Here is an 18,990-nt window from a genome sequence, read left to right on the forward strand (position 1 = left end):
GTTAACAAAAATAATAAAAAGATTTCAAAATTTAGTTTTTAAAGAAGGAGATAAGCTAACAAGCACTCCTATAATTAAACATGAAATAAAGACAACAACAGATTGTCAAGTCAATGCGAAGTTATATAGAAACCCTTCTAAACATGAGGAAGAAGTAAGAAGGCAGATAGCGGATATGGATGACCAAGGAATTATTCGTAAAAGTAAACATTTCTCAAAGTTGTTAAAAATCGAATATCGATTCAAATATCTTTTTAAAAAGTTGAAATTTAGGCTTCAAACTTATTTTATCTTATAAGAAATATTGTTGTCAACATTCAATAAAATTTTGAAAAAAAATCAAATTGACAGTTTTTGTACAAAAAACTAAAAACCTAAAAAAATTTAATAAAAGTTCGTAAAAATTTACTTTCGACTCAAAAAGCTTTTTAAAAATTAAAAATATTGGCTTCAGCTTATTTTATTTCACAGAAAATATTGTTTTCGATATTCAGTAATTTTTATATAAAAATCCAACAGTCCGTTTTTACATAAAAAATAAAATCTACAAAAAATAGTATGCAATAGTAGACAAACTTTTAAGCAAGGCAAATGTACAGACGGGATGGGACGTTATCAGCGTGAGTCGCATCCCAGCCTCTTTTTTGAGAAAATTTTTTGTGGCAAGTGGTTATTTTAACGTACATACAGATGTATTACACAATATTCAATCGAATAACGATCCCACCATGCAAAGTGACAGCGAAATTCCATCAAGGGTAGGTGTATTACATACGCGTTGAAAAAAAAGGACATATACATACCTACATAGCTACCTTCCTTGTTTTATTTGACTTCTGCCTTTTCCTTTATCTATGGAAAGCAGCTGACCATGAACAAAATCACAAAAAAATTCAATACCCAGGAGTGATAGTACGCAAAAAAATCAAGAAAACAAAATATATGACAGCGAATTCACGATACCTACTATACTCATTTACCTTTTTTATACCTACACTACAGTGTAAATTAAACTACGTTTTATTAATTTTTTAAAAAAAATATTTTTTGGAGGTTGAACCTCTTTATTCAATTGCTAAAATAAGACTGATCGATTTACAAATTAAAAACTTAAAAGTAACCTATTCCTATAGTTTCATGTCCATGCATACCTCTCTGCCAGTGACGGACGTTCCCACAGGTGGTGTCGTGTTTACTCTTGCTACGTGCTGGAATGCATTTAGCAGCCAGACGCGTTGTCAGCAATTATGATCGTGGGAATGATCATAAATTATGTTGGAGTTTTGCATGGTGTTAACTCCTCCGCCCTTTAAAATCGAACGGCCTCGTTCGATGTCCATGGTTTTATATGGCTTGGGAGGTCCTCCATCCCTATTGATCTAGGTGTTGGTATAGGGCTTAATGGAACCGGGTCTTCTGCAGCGGATGCGTCAGTCATTACCATTTCGTCTGCTGTTACTATTTTTGCTATTATTGAGTTTTTCTTCTTCTTTAGTTTTAACAGGTATACTATTGTTAACGCTGCGAAAAGGATTAATAGCGTAATAATGGCTGCGCCGTTGTACTTGTTCCGGGTCTCCAAAAGGTCAATGTATTCTGAGTTTTTAGCGTGGAGTTCTTTTATCATTTGCAGCGATAATAACTCCTCAGTATCTTTTCTGATTGAAGTAGGTTGAAGGACAGCTGGTAATGGTTTATAGCCCACTACTTCCGTTGATTTGAAAACTTGATTTTGAATTCTGATTGATGTGTTATGGAATTGTATGAGATAGCTTCCATCTAAAGGTATCATTTCTTCGTTCACTTCTATGGATCCGGTATATTGATTTAGTAATAGGATTCCTGGTGCGACTTCTTCGACCGATGGGACGTGTTGGTTATTAATCCTGGTGCAGTTGGAGGCTCTGCTATTTAGTAGATTTGGTATGCATGTTGAATTTGTTATATCGATTATATTATTACTTTGACAAATAGATAACTTATGAAATACCAAACATGAGGACATAACTCCATAGATTTTATTCTTACATTGTAAAACATTGCTGTAGGGTATCTTAAGGATAGTTTTGCCTTTTTTTATGCTTTTAATCAAAATAGTTTTACATGTTTCCACTGTTGTGGTTGGTAAACTTATCATGTATAAAATTAGTGAATTGTTTGAAGCGATTTTTATTTCTGCAAATTCTAGAGCTTCTAGGATGTTAACATACGGCATGTTTTCTTTATTTAAAATTTCTTGTATAATATCAATTTCGATATTGGACAGAATGTAACTGTTGACAATATTGGCCTTAGCCCAGTGAATTGCATATTCTAAATTTACAATTTCTTCCTTTATTAATCCTAATCTTAATTCTATATTTAAGACTATCTCGTCTTTAACATTATTGTCTTCTTGCATTTTTTTACTAATAATATTTGTAGTGTTTACAACTTCATCAATTTTTTTAATTAACATTTTGTTTATTACAATTTGATTATTGTTATTTGTCAAAACATTATTTATTTTCTCTTTGATAATATCAAAGTCATGTTTATCGGGGCTACCTGAAATAAATTTCCAGGCACTGCCTATAAAATCTATTGAGCGTTTAACTTTAGGTGAGGGCATTAGTCGATTAAGGTGGGTTTTAATTTGGATTATCTCATTTTTTAGGTAAGGAAAGATGGGATCTTTTTCTAGTGAGTTGTGTGTTAAGAACATTTCAAGTTCTTCGATTACTACTTTGTATTGCTTAAGATCGATACTATGGATAATTTTAAATGTTCCCGCTTGAACTTTTGCTGAACCTGTATCTATGGTTATCGATTGGGCACTGGAATAATCCAGGATCTGCACCTCAGCTGCACTCGCTGCGATGAGCAATCTAAAAAGGAGTAAGGATTTGATATTAGGATTTTAATTTTTTTTCATTGCCTTATGAACAGTTTTGCCAGATTTAGTTAAAATAGTGGTTGACTTATTTTCGGCAACTATTTCCTTTTTATATCGAGAATTCAATTTAGAGCCAATGCGCTTATTTTGCTTTACATAGATTATTTCTCCGGGGGTATAAACTTTAATGGGTTGTCTAAACTTGTTATGATATTCGAGGTCTTGGGCTTGTTTTCTTTTTTGTGGTAGTAGAATGTATTGAAAGATTATATTCGTATACGGCTCTATGTAGTAATTCGTCAAAAGATTGATGGGAGTTATCTTTTTTCAGACATCTCATAATTTCTATGAGGGTTGAGTGAAATCGCTCAACTTGACCGTTCGCACTATTACAGTAAGGGGGTGTCGTAAAGACTTTTATCTTGAGTTCATCTTCCAGCATATAACCTATTGTCACCGAGTTAAAGGATTTCTCTTTGTCGAAAACTACAGTTTCGGGCAATCCGAAGGAAAACAGAATTTCTCGTAGAGGCTGACGGATGTCTTCCACAGCCCTTGACTTTAGTACTCTGACTTGAGCGTATTTCGAAAACTTGTCTATGGAAGTTAAGACGAGTTTGTTTTCGGTAATAAATATATCAACGTGGACGATTTGGCCTGGATATTCTGGTATCGGCGTAGGTTGCACTTGTTGCTTTGTAGGATGCCTATCGTATTTGCTTACCTTGCATACGGTGCAATTCCTTACAACCTTGTTTATTTTATTGGCCATTTTGGGAAAATAATACTTTTTCAAAATCTGTGATTTATTTTCTCGCTGATTGCGATGCGCTCTTTTATGTGTACTAATTATAATTTCCTCTTGTCTTGTTTCATTAGTTATGTCTTCCACTTGAAGTTGCGTGAACCTAGTTCGAAAATTTTTAAAGTGTAGTGGATAAATTTCCTGTATAATGTCCATCATTTTATCGTCTGTTTTAATGCAATTAATTACGGATGGATTTAGTACTTTCTTGAGGATTTGCTTTAGGTTGTCTTTGTTGTACACCTGTTCTATTATCACGTGCCTATGGTAGGTTGGGAATATAATTTCGAATGTCTGGCTGGGTGTTTGTCCTATTTGAAGTAAGATTTGGTTTTTGAAAACATTAATCGGGGTATATACTTTCATTACCCGACTTTGATTTAGACCTTCATTGCTGTGTGAGGATGTTGACACTAAATTTATATGGGGAGTACTATAAGCTCTGGATAGGGCGTCTGCCACTACATTTGTTTTGCCAGGCTTGTATTTGATTTCGTGATTGTATTCCTCTAATATAGATTTCCAGCGTTTCATTTTACTGTTGTTATTTTTTGTGCTTAAGGCAAATGTGAGAGGTTGATGGTCGGTGAAAGTGCGGACCCTAGCGTGACCGTAAAGGTAATTGCGGAGTGAGCCAAGGGCCCAGACGATGGCTAGCATTTCTTTTTCATTAGCCGCGTAGTTCTCCTCTGTCTTAGTTAGCGTTCTGCTGATGAAAGTTAAGGGTCTATTATCTTGTTCCAGTACCGCCCCGATCGCGACATTAGAGGCGTCTGTTGTAAGGTCGAATGGTTTCTTGTAGTCTGGATAAGCAAAGATTCTAAAGCTTCATTGTTCAAGCTGATTTGGATTCTTGAGGATTGATTTTTGGACGTTCGTCCTCCCTCCCCTCTTAAGAGGTTTGTCAATGGTTTTGCTAATTGAGCATAACCTTGGATAAACCGACGATAATATCCTGACAACCCGAGGAAGGATCTCAGCTCTTTGAGAGTTTTGGGCACAGGGAATTCGGTAATAGATTTTACTTTATTCGTATTAGTCTTAATACCTTCTGATGATATTTTGAATCCGAGAAACTCTACTTCTGAGCTAAAAAATTTACATTTATCTAGCTGGACTTTCATGTTGGCTCTGCTTAATGTACTAAAAATTTGTTCGATATCTTTGGCGTGTTGTTCGTGGTATTCGCTGAATATAATGATATCGTCTATGTACACATAGCACGATTTTCCGATGTAATCCCTTAATATGTCATCAAGAGTGCGCTGAAAAATCGAGGGAGCATTTTTAAGTCCAAAAGGGAGCCTAGTGAATTCGTACTTTCCGTTGTTAATTGAAAAGGCTGTCTTCTCAATATCAGATTCCTTTAAAGGAATTTGATGGAAGCCACTTTTCAAATCAAGCACGGTGAAGAATTTATTTCTTCCAAGTTGCGCTGTTACCTCATTAATTTCAGGTATGGGGTACCTGTCGGCTAAAGTAATGGTGTTTAGTTTTCGGTAATCAATTACCATTCGATATTGCTTTGCGCCAGTGGAGTCGGGTTTTTTTGGCACGATCCATACCGGTGAATTATATGGAGACCGTGAAGGTCTTATAATTCCATCGTGCAATAGCTGGCTTACTTGCTTTTCGACTTCCGACTTAAGAGCCATAGGGAATGGATAATATCGAGTGAAAACAGGATCGTCAGTGGTGGTCCTTATTTCGGCTATAACAGCTGTTGTGTAGGTAAGCCTCTATTCGGGTTCAGCGAAAAGGGCTGGATATTTTTTCACCGCTGATGCAAGCATTTGCTTTTGAGAGTTTGTAAGGTTTTCCATACTGGCAGTAATATTGTTTACGGATTGAACTTTTAATTGATGCATTTTTATTTTAACTTTATCAAGAATTGTCATGAAAAGTTTTGAGGTTTGGTAGAATGAAAAATTTTATATTTACGTCTTTAAGACGAAATAAATTTAGAAAAGTGTGCTTACTGATTTTAACATCCCCGGCTATAGATTTAGCACAGAATATTTACTTCGGCACCTATATCCATGCAGGATATTTTATTGATAATCAACGTTAAGTGTGAGCTAACAGTTTGATAGAACTGTTGCAGAGATTGATTTCCTTGGGATAAATTGAACATTTGGCATTCCAGAGTTGTTATATCTCTTTTATCTGCATAGTGCATTGTAAGGCATCGCACAATGCATTCCCAGCTAAGGGGTGTGTTGAAAGATTCCAGAGCAGCGTCTGCTCCTCCAGTAATCTTATTACGTATGACATTTAGAATGCCATAGTATTTAGGAGTGCCCTTAAGGTTTTCGTACATTGTAAGTACTCGTTGAACTGACTTCTTCCAGGAAGAAAACTCTCCAGGTTCGCCAGAAAAAGTTCGTAGGCATTTAACAATATCTGGTATTTTGTCTAAACCATCGACATTTGTTAAAAATTGGGGGTATATTGTTTGATCGGTTTCTCGAAATTGTTGAGAATCAGGCTTAAGTAATTTTTTCATGAGTCTTTCACCCTGTTGTTCGAAGACTCTGGTCACTATAGATGTGACCACTGCATCAAGTTCGGGTGTTGACCTCACTTCTGTTGCAGCTGGGCGTGTGCTAATAGGAATAGAGTGTAATGAACTATAATTGTCTGAAGGGGAAATATCAATGGACAGTGGTGCGTTAATCGGTGGAATTTGTGGCTGCACTAAAGATGAGGATGGACTGAAAGGAGTTGGGGTAGGCATCGTATGAGGATGTGTAGTAGGAAGAGTAGCTGAGTGCATGGGAGCAGTAGTAGCTATAGGAGCAACTGAAATTGGGGGGTTTTGCGTATTATCAGCCCCAGCACCTGATCGCGTAATAGGCATTTTGATCTCTTTACAAAATATTTTAAGAGCACTTGCTTAAATATTGAAATTTCTTTTTTCTAACAATTATTACTTTCTAAAAAAAAATTTTTTTTCAAGATAAAGAATCTTATGTTTTTTTTCTTTTTTGAATCGATTTTGAAATGGTAAAATATTATAATTTTTGTATTATATTCAACTTATTATCTTTTGGTTGTATGTATTTATTTATTATTATACTATATTCTTAAGTAACTAACTTACAATAAAATCAGCATCTTTTACTGGAACTTTTTCTTTCACTCCGAGATGAAATGGACTGATGTGTTTTTGCGTGTTCTTAACACGGACACTTATTATTTTCTGTTTATTATTATTTTTTTTTGGGGACATGGTTGACCGAGGGCGTAAAGCTCGCGTTAAGTGTGGTATTGTTCACTAGTATTTACGGCTAATTTAGGCGATATTATTCCCTAGTACCTTCTTTCGGCTACTTTAGGCGATATTATTCACTAGTACCTTTTATTCGGCTACTTTAGGCAATTATGTTCTTTCGGCTACTTTAGGCGATTATGTACTTTCGGGTACTATTAGGCGATTATGTACTTTCGGCTACTTTAGGCGATTATGTACTTTCGGCTATTAACGCGACTTCACTTCTCGGTCCCTGCTCGGGCGCCAATTAAACTACGTTTTATTAATTTTTTAAAAAAAATATTTTTTGGAGGTTGAACCTCTTTATTCAATTGCTAAAATAAGACTGAACGATTTACAAATTAAAAACTTAAAAGTAACCTATTCCTATAGTTTCATGTCCATGCATACCTCTCTGCCAGTGACGGACGTTCCCACAGGTGGTGTCGTGTTTACTCTTGCTACGTGCTGGAATGCATTTAGCAGCCAGACGCGTTGTCAGCAATTATGATCGTGGGAATGATCATAAATTATGTTGGAGTTTTGCATGGTGTTAACTTGTACAACCACAAAACTTGCCGAAAGTTGAACCAAAAATCAAATTCTGTTTATACGATTGACTACAAAACACCCAAATTACGAGTCCATGACCTTACATCATGCCTAGAGATGGCAGAGTAGATTACGTCAGGTAATCTACTCGGTAAACTACGTGTAGTTAATTGGATTAACTACACGTTTGATTTGTTTCATTAACTACACTACATTTGTTAAGTGTGCAACCTTCACAAAAAACGTTAAATTTTAAATCCAGTAATTCGAAGTTTTATGAAAGAAAAATGCAAATTTAATAATCATCTGTTTTATTTTTGTCGTTTATTTTATTTAGTGTATCCGACGACGAGAGTTAGTTTTTCACACTTCCACAGTTATCTTTTAGATGCAATTTGTCAATTTGGTGGTTGAATGGACATTTTTAACTACGTTTTGACGTCTACCGCTACGTCTGCTACATTTAACTACGTTAACTATACATTTGATTACATTAACTACCTCATTTATGTAGCAGATGTAGCAAATGTAGTAAATTAAAAAAATCGCATTTCTGCCATCTCTGATCATACCACATACTAGAAATAAAAAATATTTCTAAGAAAAGTTTTTTTTTATATTTTCTGTTATTGTATACCGCAAGCAAAACAAAGAATACAAAAACTAAATGAGCCATGAGAACAACAACAAAAAAAATCTAAGAGAGGATGGGAGGGCGAAATTCTTTTGCAAGGAATTCTCTTCCTGAGCGCTGAGATTGCAGTGGCATTCTTGGGAACTGGAAACTTCATTGTGTTCGTTTATCAAGATATTTGTTGTTAAAAAATGCAAAATAGACCCATTTTATAAAAATTAAATTAAATAAACAGTAGACGCAAGAACTTTTTACTTTTTTAAATAGAATAAACAAAATGCCAAAAAAAATAAAAAAATATTTTGGAATCATATAAGCTCACAATCTCTCACAATTGCACCACAAATGTTGTCATATTGAAATGCATTTTTAACTTTGTTGCGACAAACATTTTTTTTTTCAAAGTCGATAAAAAAGTGAAAAAAGGTTAAAACTAAAAAAAAAACAGTTCGCCCCATGAATTCGCAAAAAATATTGGAAAAAAAGAATGCATTTTGGATTTTCTGTCTAAAAAAGTTACTACAACTATTTAGAAAAAAAATTAAAACCAAATATCTGCACATATCTTTAGAATTTGAAAAAAGTTGGATTGACTTAGCTGCCTGTTATACTTTGGAAGTTTTATCAAATATTGCACCTATGCCACAATGCAAATTTGCCCTATTTTTCATAGTTTTCTACAATGTTTCTTGGAATAAATAAATAAATAAAAAAAAATCGGTGCTTTTTATAAAAATGTATTGTGTTTTGGAAAAAAATATAAAAAAAAATAAAAAAATTATATTTAACACACTGCCCAATTGCTTTTCGCAAGTAACTACCTGAATTTATTGATTTTTTAGTGATTCTAGTGCTGTTAAGGAACACACATTTTTTTTAAATTTTTTATTCCTGTATAAATATTTAGCCCAATATATTTCCAATCAATACCCGTTTATTTCGTTCAAATATTTTAAAAATTGTGAACGCTACAAAGCTAAGCGCAAAGCACCAATCAATTGTTTTGTATGAGACATGCCCTTAAGGTGGCGCTACAGTCCTGTGTGAACTAGGCCCTCACCCAACAAACTTCTTCATCTAGCTCGGTCCCTAGCTAGATGTCTCCAGTTTCGCGCTCCAAGTTGGGTGAGGTCACCTTCCACTTGTGCGCGCCACCTGATCCGCGGTATTCCTCTACTGCGCTGTCCTGTGGGTGTGGATTCGAACACTTTCTTAGGCGGAGCATTCGTTTCCATGCGCTATACGTGACCCAGCCATCTTTGTCGTTGGACTTTTACCCTTCTGGCTAAGTGTACGTCGCTGTACAGCCCGTGCAGCTAGTGATTCCATCTTCTCCTTGACTACCCTTTGATGCACACAGGGCCGTAGATCACACGAAGAACTTTTCTCTCGAAACAACCCAAGGAGCTTTGATCCGCTTTTGTCATAGTCCATGCTTCTGCACCGTATAGCATGACGGGGATGATAAGGGTCTTATATAGCAACACTTTGGTCCCTCGAGAGGACTTTAATACTCAATTGCTTTCTTAGTCCAAAGAAACAGCGGTTAGCAAGAGTTATTATGTGTTTGATCTCAGCACAGGTGTTGTTTTCTGCGTTTACAACGCTGTCTAGGTAGACGAAGGCCTTGGCTACCTCAAATTTAAGTCTACCGATGGAGACGTTTTGACCAAGACGCCGGTGTTGTAGGTCTTTTCTTGACGACCGCATGTAATTTGTTTTGGCTTCATTAACCGTTAAACCCATTTTTGCCGCCTCTACCTCAATACTCACAAAAGTCCCATTGACATCACGCTGAGTTCTTCCGATTATGTCAATGTCATCAGCATATTCTAGTAATTGGACATACTTTTAAATGATAGTGCGTCTAGTGTTGACGTGTGAGCTCTGTACTATTCTTTCAAGTACGATGTTAAAAAATCGCATGACAGTGCATTGCCTTGCCTTAAACCTTTTTGACATCGAAAGGTTCTGTTAAGTTGTTTCAACCTTTATGGAGCAGCGTCAATTCTCTATAGTCATCCTGCACAAACAGACGTGTTTGCCAGGGATGCCAAAACTAGACATGGATCTATGCAGCCCGTCCCTGTAGATGTTGTCATATGCGGCCTTGAAATCGATGAAAAAGATGGTATTTGTCGCTTTTATGTTTTGAGCTTTTTTCTGGGATCTGCCTTAATGTGAATATTTGATTGGCTGTGGACTTTACTGGACTGAAACCACTTTGATAAGCACCTGTAGGGTTGTTGACGATTGGCTTTAGACGTTCACATATTACGTTAGAGAAGATTTTGTAAGCGATCTTAAGTAGACTGATTCCTCTATAGTTGGTGCAGCTAAGAGGATCTTCATTTTTCAGAATGGGACAAACAATGCTGGGGTTCCAATTGCAATCTTTACTTCGTCTAAGTCAGGAGGACGGGATTGTTGGCTTTCGTTGTCTATGTTGTCATATAGCCTGACAGCGGCATTCGGTTCGTCGTCACCATAATACAGTCTGCAGAAGTGATTCTATCATATCCTCAGCACTGACTACGGTTCCACTTTGATGTTTCCACTTTCGTCTGTGCAGCCTTTGGTTCGAGATTTATGTACTTGTGAATTTCGTTTTACCTGCTCATAAAACTTTCAAACTTCATTTCTACTTTTGAATCTCTCAAAATTTTCTACCGTACGCTTTTCATGCTCTCTTTTTTTTCTTCTGAGAAGTCAGCCTTCGTCTCGGCTCTTCTGCTCATAGAGCTCATGAGCAGCTCTTGTCCTTTTATAAAGCGCCGCTTTGCGTGCCTGTTGTTTGGCTGCACTTACCTGCCAACATTCCTCATAAAACCAGATGTTCCTTGTTGGTGGCTGTTTGAAACCCAGCACATCAGAGGCGGCTTCTCTGATTGAATCTTGGCAATGTTACCACTGGTTTTCGATACATTTTGTTGGCGGCAGAGAACTTCGAGAGAGGTTACTTGTAACCCGGTCGGAAAAGAATTTGGCGATCTCTGGCGATTGTAGCCGGTCGACGTTGTACCTTCTCCCAGCACCTCCCTGTTTTGCCTTGGGTCTGGAAATCCGAAGTGCTTCCTTGGCTACAATGAGGTAGTGGTCCGAGTCAGTGTTAGCTCCTCGGAAAGTTCGTACATCCATGATGCTGGAAGCGTGTCTGGCGTCGATCGCAATATGGTCAATCTGGTTGACGGTAGATTGATCTGGAGAAGTCCAAGTTCCTTTGTGGATGTGAGGTGTGGAAAAAGCGTACTGGCAAACATGACATTTCGCCCCGCAGCAAAATCTATGAGCCTGAATCCGTGTTCGGAAGTGTTGTCGTGCAAGCTGTTCTTCCCGATTATTAAACCAAAGATGTCTTCCCTTCCTAGCTTGACATTAAGATGGCTCAGGACTATTCTAATATCGTAGCTAGGACACTGCTCATATGTTTTGTATAGGAGCTCGAAGAACATATCTTTGGTGTTGTCGTCTTTCTCTTCTGTGGCGGCGTGCGCGCATATCAGGCTAATGTTGCCGAATTTATCCTTGATGCGTATGCTCATGAGGCGCTCATTGATGCACCTATAGCTCAAAACTTCTTGTCTAAGTCTGGCTCTAATGCCGAAGCCGCATCCAAATAAGCGCTGTTGGTTTTCGTGGTAGCAGTCACCATAGTAAATATCGCGGGTTTTCATCCTCTTTTTGCCCGGCCCATCCCATCGTATTTCCTGGATGGCGGTGATGTCTGCTTTATAGCGGTCTAGGGCCTTCGCTTATTCTTCGGCCGCACGTGGTCTATTAAGGGACCTAACATTAAACGTGCATATCTGAAGTTCGTTGTCCTTAGTTCGCTTGCATTGGTTGTCAACAGTAAATCCGTCCGTATCCGAGGTTTGTTGGTGCTTCGCAACTAAAGGTATTTTTTAAGGCAACGGATTTATCACTGATAAAGCTTCGGTTTCCATCGATCACCGAAATCAAGCGTCAGTGAGCGTGGTTAGTAGAAAGATGGGGGACCGTCTCGAAACCTACCGCGTGCTGTTTTCATGTGTTTCTTTCTTTCTGGTGTTCTTTCTCTTCTGGCTTTCTGTCTTGTATTAATGTCTTGTGTTGTTATCACCTTACATAGCCCAGTTGCTAAAGGTGCTGTGTTCTGTACTCTGGACAGGAAGTCACCCCGAAGGCACAACCCCCAACCTGGAGGGCCAGATCCTAAGTATAACTCCAAGGATGGAGAACCGGATAAAACCGCTTTTGTAGGCCTGGGCTCCGAATAAGTCGAAGAAGCCCTATAAGTTGTTCACTAAGTAGTTCAACCTTACTGGAACTGTAGACGCCAACGTTGATTCCATCTCGGGAATTCCTTCAGTGCCGTCTGGATAAGGAGAGGTGCCTTATTGGAAACAACTCTCCCCCCTCTCTCGTTTGCCGTACCCAACAACTTGGTTGAAACCCAATCTACAGTTGAGGTACTAGGCACCCGATGTTCACCACGGGAGGTGAGAGTAGGAGTAGAAAGTGCAAAAGCAAGTAAGAAATAGAAAAAGAGAGAGAACGAGAGAGAAAATAAAATAAGAAAAAAAGTGAAAGCGAAACCGAGTAATGGTTAATTTTTGCTGTCTCCCTCATTTGATCCTAAAAATCGTATTTTGTGCGGTAACTGCCACTATTAGGTTCAAATGAGGAGTAAAACTTTGAAACTCAGAGAGCTTCAACTTTGGGGACCAAAATGGGGCCAAATTTTCGACTCGGGCAGCCAGTTGTGATTCAAGTAATTACTCTGCATATACGGAAAAATTTATTTTTTTTTTCTAAAAAACAGTGCAGAAATAGAGTGGCGATTTACTGCATTGCGTATTTGGTTGTATTATATCCACTATTATAAACTTCAGTCTAAATCACACTTGGCCGACTATGCTAACACCAAAAATTGAAAAAGTTAAATTCACTGTATTTCATTTACTGCTAAATAAATGTAACCTATACTTTAGCCTCAGCAACATGTGGTCGTTATGCTATTAAATTGTTGCTTATATGAAACGGTTAGAAGTTTGACATAGCGCCATCTATTGAATACTTATTCAATCAAGTCAACATACGTTAACGCTGTCGAACGGGATAAACAGTAACCTTTGTCCGTCTTCTGGTTCTAAGCTACCTTCCCACCGATTTTCAGCAATATCGGTACAACCGTTCTTGAGTTATAAATAGTGTTAATAATACGACTTTTTTTTATGATAATAGAATAGATACACCAACTATGAATAGCAAAATTTTGTATAAAATGAAATAAGTTTGAATTCAATAAAGATACATACATATTTCCCTCTTTTCAAGATATTTGAGTCAAAATCAGTTTTTACCAAGTCATCTTTACAAAAGAAATGAGTACAGGAACCGATAAGATTGCGTTCGCAAGTGGAAAGTGGCCTCAACCAACATTAAGACCGCAGTTGGAGATATCTACTTTTAGTGGAGTGCCTGGAGCATTCAAAACTGTAAAACCTCGGATTACAGTTACACTGAATGAATTAATATGATCGATGTGGGATATTGTTCTTTAAACTATAAATTGCAATGTTTACCTAAAATTTGTGTGTGCGCTCCATTCTTTTATTGTTTAAACATATTATTATAATTAATGTTGAGCATATATTTTCACTTTAAACAGTAACTTTTTAACTTCCACTAGGAAGTTATTGTAATGGGTCCGATTTGCCGAGTTGAAAATTTTGACATTTATCGACGTTTCAAGGTTCTTAGAGTCAATATAAGAGATTTTTAGAAAGATGTCTGTGCGTGCGTGTGTACGTACGTTCGTACTTCCGTATGTTCGCGAAGTTTTTTTCGTCGCCCATAGCTCAAGAACCAGTTGACGTATTGGCTTCAAATAAATTTTGTTACACAGATAATAAGGCAGAAAGATGCAAAAAGGGCTCTCACGAAAATTGCGTGCGTGGTTTTTTTTACCATAGCAGTTTAAAAAATAAGGTGAACATTTTGGTTAACCGTAAATATCTCATGAATCAATGACGGTAAAGACTTGAATTAAATTGTAACGTGATACAAAACAAAAATAATTTTTGAAAAAGGAAAACAATTAACGGTTTTTTTTATAAATACAAAAAAAATGAAAAAAAAAAAATGTTATCTCGAAATTCATACGACTAAAATATGATTTCTCTGCAAAATAATATTGTGCAACGAAGAATAATGTTTTTGATATCTGATAAAATTTTGATAAAAATCTAATTGACAGTTTTTTTATAAAAAATAAAAACCTACAAAAAACATTACTTATATTTGGTAAAAACTGAATTTCGACTCAAATATCTTTTCAAAAACTTGAGATTCTGACTTCAAGCTTATTTTATCTTATAAGAGGCATTGTTTTCAACATTCTGAAAAATGTTGAGAAAAATCGAATTGACAGTTTTTTTACCAAAAATAAAAAACTAAAAAAAAAAATAATGAAAGTTGGTAAAAATTGATTTCTGACTCAAATATATTTTCAAAATTTTGAGATATTGGCTTTAAACTACTTTTATCTTTCAAAAAATATTGTTTTCAACATTCAGTAAAATTTTGAGAAAAATCGAATTGATAGTTTTTTTTTTCAAAAAATACAAAATTAATACAAAAAATAACACTAAAATTTGGTAAAAATTTACTTACTACTCAAATAGCTTTTAAAAATGAAAAATATTGTCTTCAAAAACTCTTTATTTAACAGAAAATATTGTTTTCGATATGTACTATTTTTTTTTTTTTTATAAAAATCCAACTGTCCGTTTTTTTTATAAAAAAAAATCCCTACTGCTATTTTTGGAAAATATGAACACTATTCAGGTAATATTTAACATATAAATACAAAAAAGGATTGTTTAAATCGAAAATATATGGTCAAACATAAATATTTTATAATAATTTGTTTAAATAATGAAAAAAAGGAGTGCACAAAAAATGTTTGGGTAAACATTGCAATTTATAGTTTAAAAAACAATATCCCACATCGATCATATTATTTCATTCACTGTTATTGTAATCCGAGGTGAAAACCCCCAGGAGCTCCACTATTAGGCATCGAAATAAATGCAGAAGCTTGTTGGCTGAGGCCTTGGTTCACATAGGACTCTGCCGCCCTCTTATGTAAGTTAGTAAGTATTAGAGATTTGCTTTGTTTTAAATAGACATAAAATTAATGAATAATAATACAAATGCTTTTGAAACCCTGTAATTGCTTATATTTATTTAAAAATAATTTATAAAAGATCCTATCTGGGCTCTTTATATAAGTACTCTTATATTATTATTTAAACTGATATTAAAATTCGAAAGCTAATTATTGTAATACCTGACTTAGGGATGGTATGTGTTTTAAGGAGTAGACACTTGGTGAATGTGAGCTCATGTTAATTCCTACAGGTCCAATTAGCACCTTGTCAGCGCAAGAGGTCCCGGGATATGTGGAAGTATTTGAAGTTTGATAAATATTGCTACTTAAATTTGATGGAATATTCATTGGGTTCATAGATAGCAACCCATTACCAGTGCTCAATCCATTTGTTGTATTTGTATTTGTGGTAACGTTGATTTCCGTTAATGCAGATGATGTTGCTGTAATTAAAAGATTAACAAAAAGAAATGGTTAAAACAACGAAATACGCTCTAGCGAAAGCTTAGTTTTTATAAAAGTGTCACTCATTGGGTCATATGCAAAAAGATGAGTTCAAGCTGTTTACTCACATTTGTGAGAACTTTCTTAGAGTGGTATGTAAAAAAAATACAGATGAGATCAATCTCAACGAAAGCTCTATGTGAGAAAGTTCTAGTTTTGATGTTGAGGATGGGGTTTCTCTTACTCAGTTGATAAACAACTATCAAAATGGCCGAGTTTCTGGATAGTTTTGCTACAAATGGTATTTATAAAAATAGAAAATGATAAACAACTATCAAAATGGCCGAGTTTCTGAATAGATTTAGTGAATTAGGTGTGTAATTATTGACATATCAGTTTTTAGGCCCAACCTTGGAAAACGCTGTGGTGCTTTGACTCATCAAGAAAAAAAATTAATTTTTCTGCGTTATGTATGCGATCTTGAATTTTAAGGAAAGTGGTGGTGAAGACATTTGTGTAAATCAATCAACGATATCTAGGGTGGTCAGCAAGTCGCAGCAAAAATTGGAACCATGCAACTGATTGGATCATATTCCCACACACTTTTGAAGAAATAAAAGAATCGCAAAGGTTATGGAATAGTAAGTAAGAGTTTACTTACTCCATTGGTGCTCTGGATTGTACACATGTAAATAATACTACGACTATGCTATCAGATTGTGGGTGAAGTGGTGTTGTTCTTGACTTCTTGATGTCAAGAAACACACAAACTTCCTGAAATATGTTTAATTCAAAATTCCTTCCCAGGTCAGAATGCAGTTCCAAAGTAACGCCGAATCTGCTCACCCAGTTGAAGACAATTTGCTCTGCGACTGTTTTGGCTTTTTGATTTGGAATGCCGTATGCTTTAAGCCACTTGCTAAAGTAATCCATGATGACCAGAATATAACAATTTCCATTATTTGTTTCCGGAAATGGACCAGCCACGTCTACTGCAATCCTTTCGAAGGGTGATCCAATATTATACTGCTGCATTTGACTGTATTTCTTTTTGTTCGGGCCTTTGGTAGCAGCATAGGTATCGCATTTTCGGCACCATTTCTCGAAATCTTCCCTTGCATGTAGCCATTTAAATCGTTGTCGAACCTTTTCTAGCGCCTTGTTCACACCTAGGGGGCCTCCCGAAACTCCACCATGTATCTCTCGCAGAACGTCCATAACCTTCAATCTCGATAAGACAAGCTGCATTACATAAGACTTTCTATCCGCTAATTCCCATTTACGTCGAAGGACACCCTCTCGGACATGAAACGAGTCCTAATACGTCCAATAGGCCTTCAGAGTCGGACTTCTATCGGAGATATCAGCCCATTTTGGTTTTTCCTGGTGTTCCTTCTAAGCAAGGATGGGTGCGATATCTGAGTCCTCTTGTTGAGCCTTCTTCAACTCGTCGAAGGTCCAGCCAAAAATGGGATCGGCTCTGGTTCTTTAAGTAGTACCCGTGGCATGATGGTTAGTGCGTTGGACTGTCATGCCAGAGGTCTAGGGTTCGATCCCTGCCTATGCCACCTAAAGTCTTTTCACGGGTACTGCCTCTTGCGAGGAATTGACAAATTCTCCAAGAGTAACTCTTGTCATGAAAAAGTGCTTTCTCAAATTAGCCGTTCGGATTCGGCATATAAACAGTAGGTCCCCTCCATTCCTGACAACATTACTCGCACACAAGAATGGTTGAGAGTTGTAAGTCACTAGGCCCTAGTTCGCCAAGGACTGTTGCGCCACCCAATTTATTTATTTATTTTTCTGGTTCTTTAAACAGTAACCACTACTTTTTCTTCTTGTAGTCTGCAATGCTTACAGTCTTGCTTGCATGGTCTCCGAGACAGTGCATCTGCATTTGAGTGAAGCTTCCCCTTCTGATGTTGAATATCGTGATCGTACGTCTGTAAAGGGTTTTGTTACCAAAATCAGTGCAAGAAGTTCTCTTCTGGTCACACAATAGTTTCTTTCCGACTTCGAGAGTAACTTGCTGTAATAGGCAATCATCTTTTCTTCGCCATTATGCACCCGCGTACAGCAACTTTCTCGACATTGCTGGCATCAGCATCAATTATGAACGGTTTTCCTGGAGTCGGGTAGGGCAGCACTGGTGCATTACACAAGCGTTGCTTAAGTTCTTGAAAGCTGCGATCGATATCACCTGACCATTTAAAACGCTTTCCCTTTTCCGTTAACTGATGTAGACTCTTGGAGATTGTAGCGAAGTCCTTCACAAAGCGCCATTAGTAGGTGGCTAGACCCAGAAAGCTTCTGAGTTGGTGTTTGTCCTGTGGTGTTAGCCAATTCTTCACGGTGTCATCCTTATCAGGATCCGTTTTTACTCTTTTTGAGTTTTCGATGAGACCTTTTTTCTTCATGGTGGTTATCAATTCTTCAACCTCACCTTGTTTGGCTAGAGAAGGCGTCTTGCAGATGACGAGAAGATGTCTGCAAATTCTTCGAGGAGACCTTCTGCAATTTTTCGTTGTTTGGCCAAGATAAGATGACTTGAGAATGTTCGTCTTTATAGTGTTCAACTCTTCAGACTTCAAGGATTCCCTTGACTCTTCTTCGTTTATCCTTGTTATAGCTGATACAGATTCACATTGTCCAACAATCTCACCTTTTCTGAGCTTAACTTCATACGGCTTGATGTTCAGTATTCGTATGGGAACCATGTTCTTTACAGGTTTCAAAAGAGTCTTCCCAATGGTGAAGTTTTGGGTGGACTTTACAGATGTTGGTTCGACCATGAGGTACCGATGGCTATCAGGCTTACCCTTCAATTTCGCTCACACAAATACTTCTGAAGAAGCAGATAAAGTGAGCTTTTCTTTGATGACAGTTTTCACAGGCGACAAAGTCTCATACGAGTTAGTCCCATAGATCATCGGAATCTCGATGCTTCGATATTTCAGGACTTGGTTCCCGATGTGCAATATCACTCCGTGATCTTTCATAAAATCGACGCTGACAATTCAATCATCCTATATATCTGCTACCAGGAACAGGTGAGAGAATTCCAACTCTACCTCCGGATCAGACGTACCTCACCATAAACTTTTGCGGCCTTTCCAGTTGCAGTCCTTAGACGATAGCTGTTGGTGTTGTGGAGCCATGACTTCTTAACGAGGTCTTGTCGTATGATGGACGCCGTAACACCGGTGTCAATAGTAGCCACACATTTGTTGCCATTTATACTTGCTTCACGGTCAGGCTCTTGTTGTCACGTTTC

General features: G+C 36.9%; 1 protein-coding gene across 1 annotated transcript in view; it reads right to left on the bottom strand.

The window, feature by feature from the left end:
- Positions 1-18,990, bottom strand: part of LOC129954068 (uncharacterized) — a 157,431-nt gene that overhangs the window by 20,247 nt on the left and 118,194 nt on the right. Inside the window, exon 6 of the mRNA XM_056067719.1 lies at positions 15,453-15,715. Coding sequence (XP_055923694.1) covers positions 15,453-15,715 — 263 coding nt within the window. The remainder of the gene's footprint in view (positions 1-15,452; positions 15,716-18,990) is intronic.

This window comes from Eupeodes corollae, chromosome 1, assembly GCF_945859685.1.
Source record: "Eupeodes corollae chromosome 1, idEupCoro1.1, whole genome shotgun sequence".
NCBI classification, from domain to species: Eukaryota; Metazoa; Arthropoda; class Insecta; order Diptera; family Syrphidae; genus Eupeodes; species Eupeodes corollae.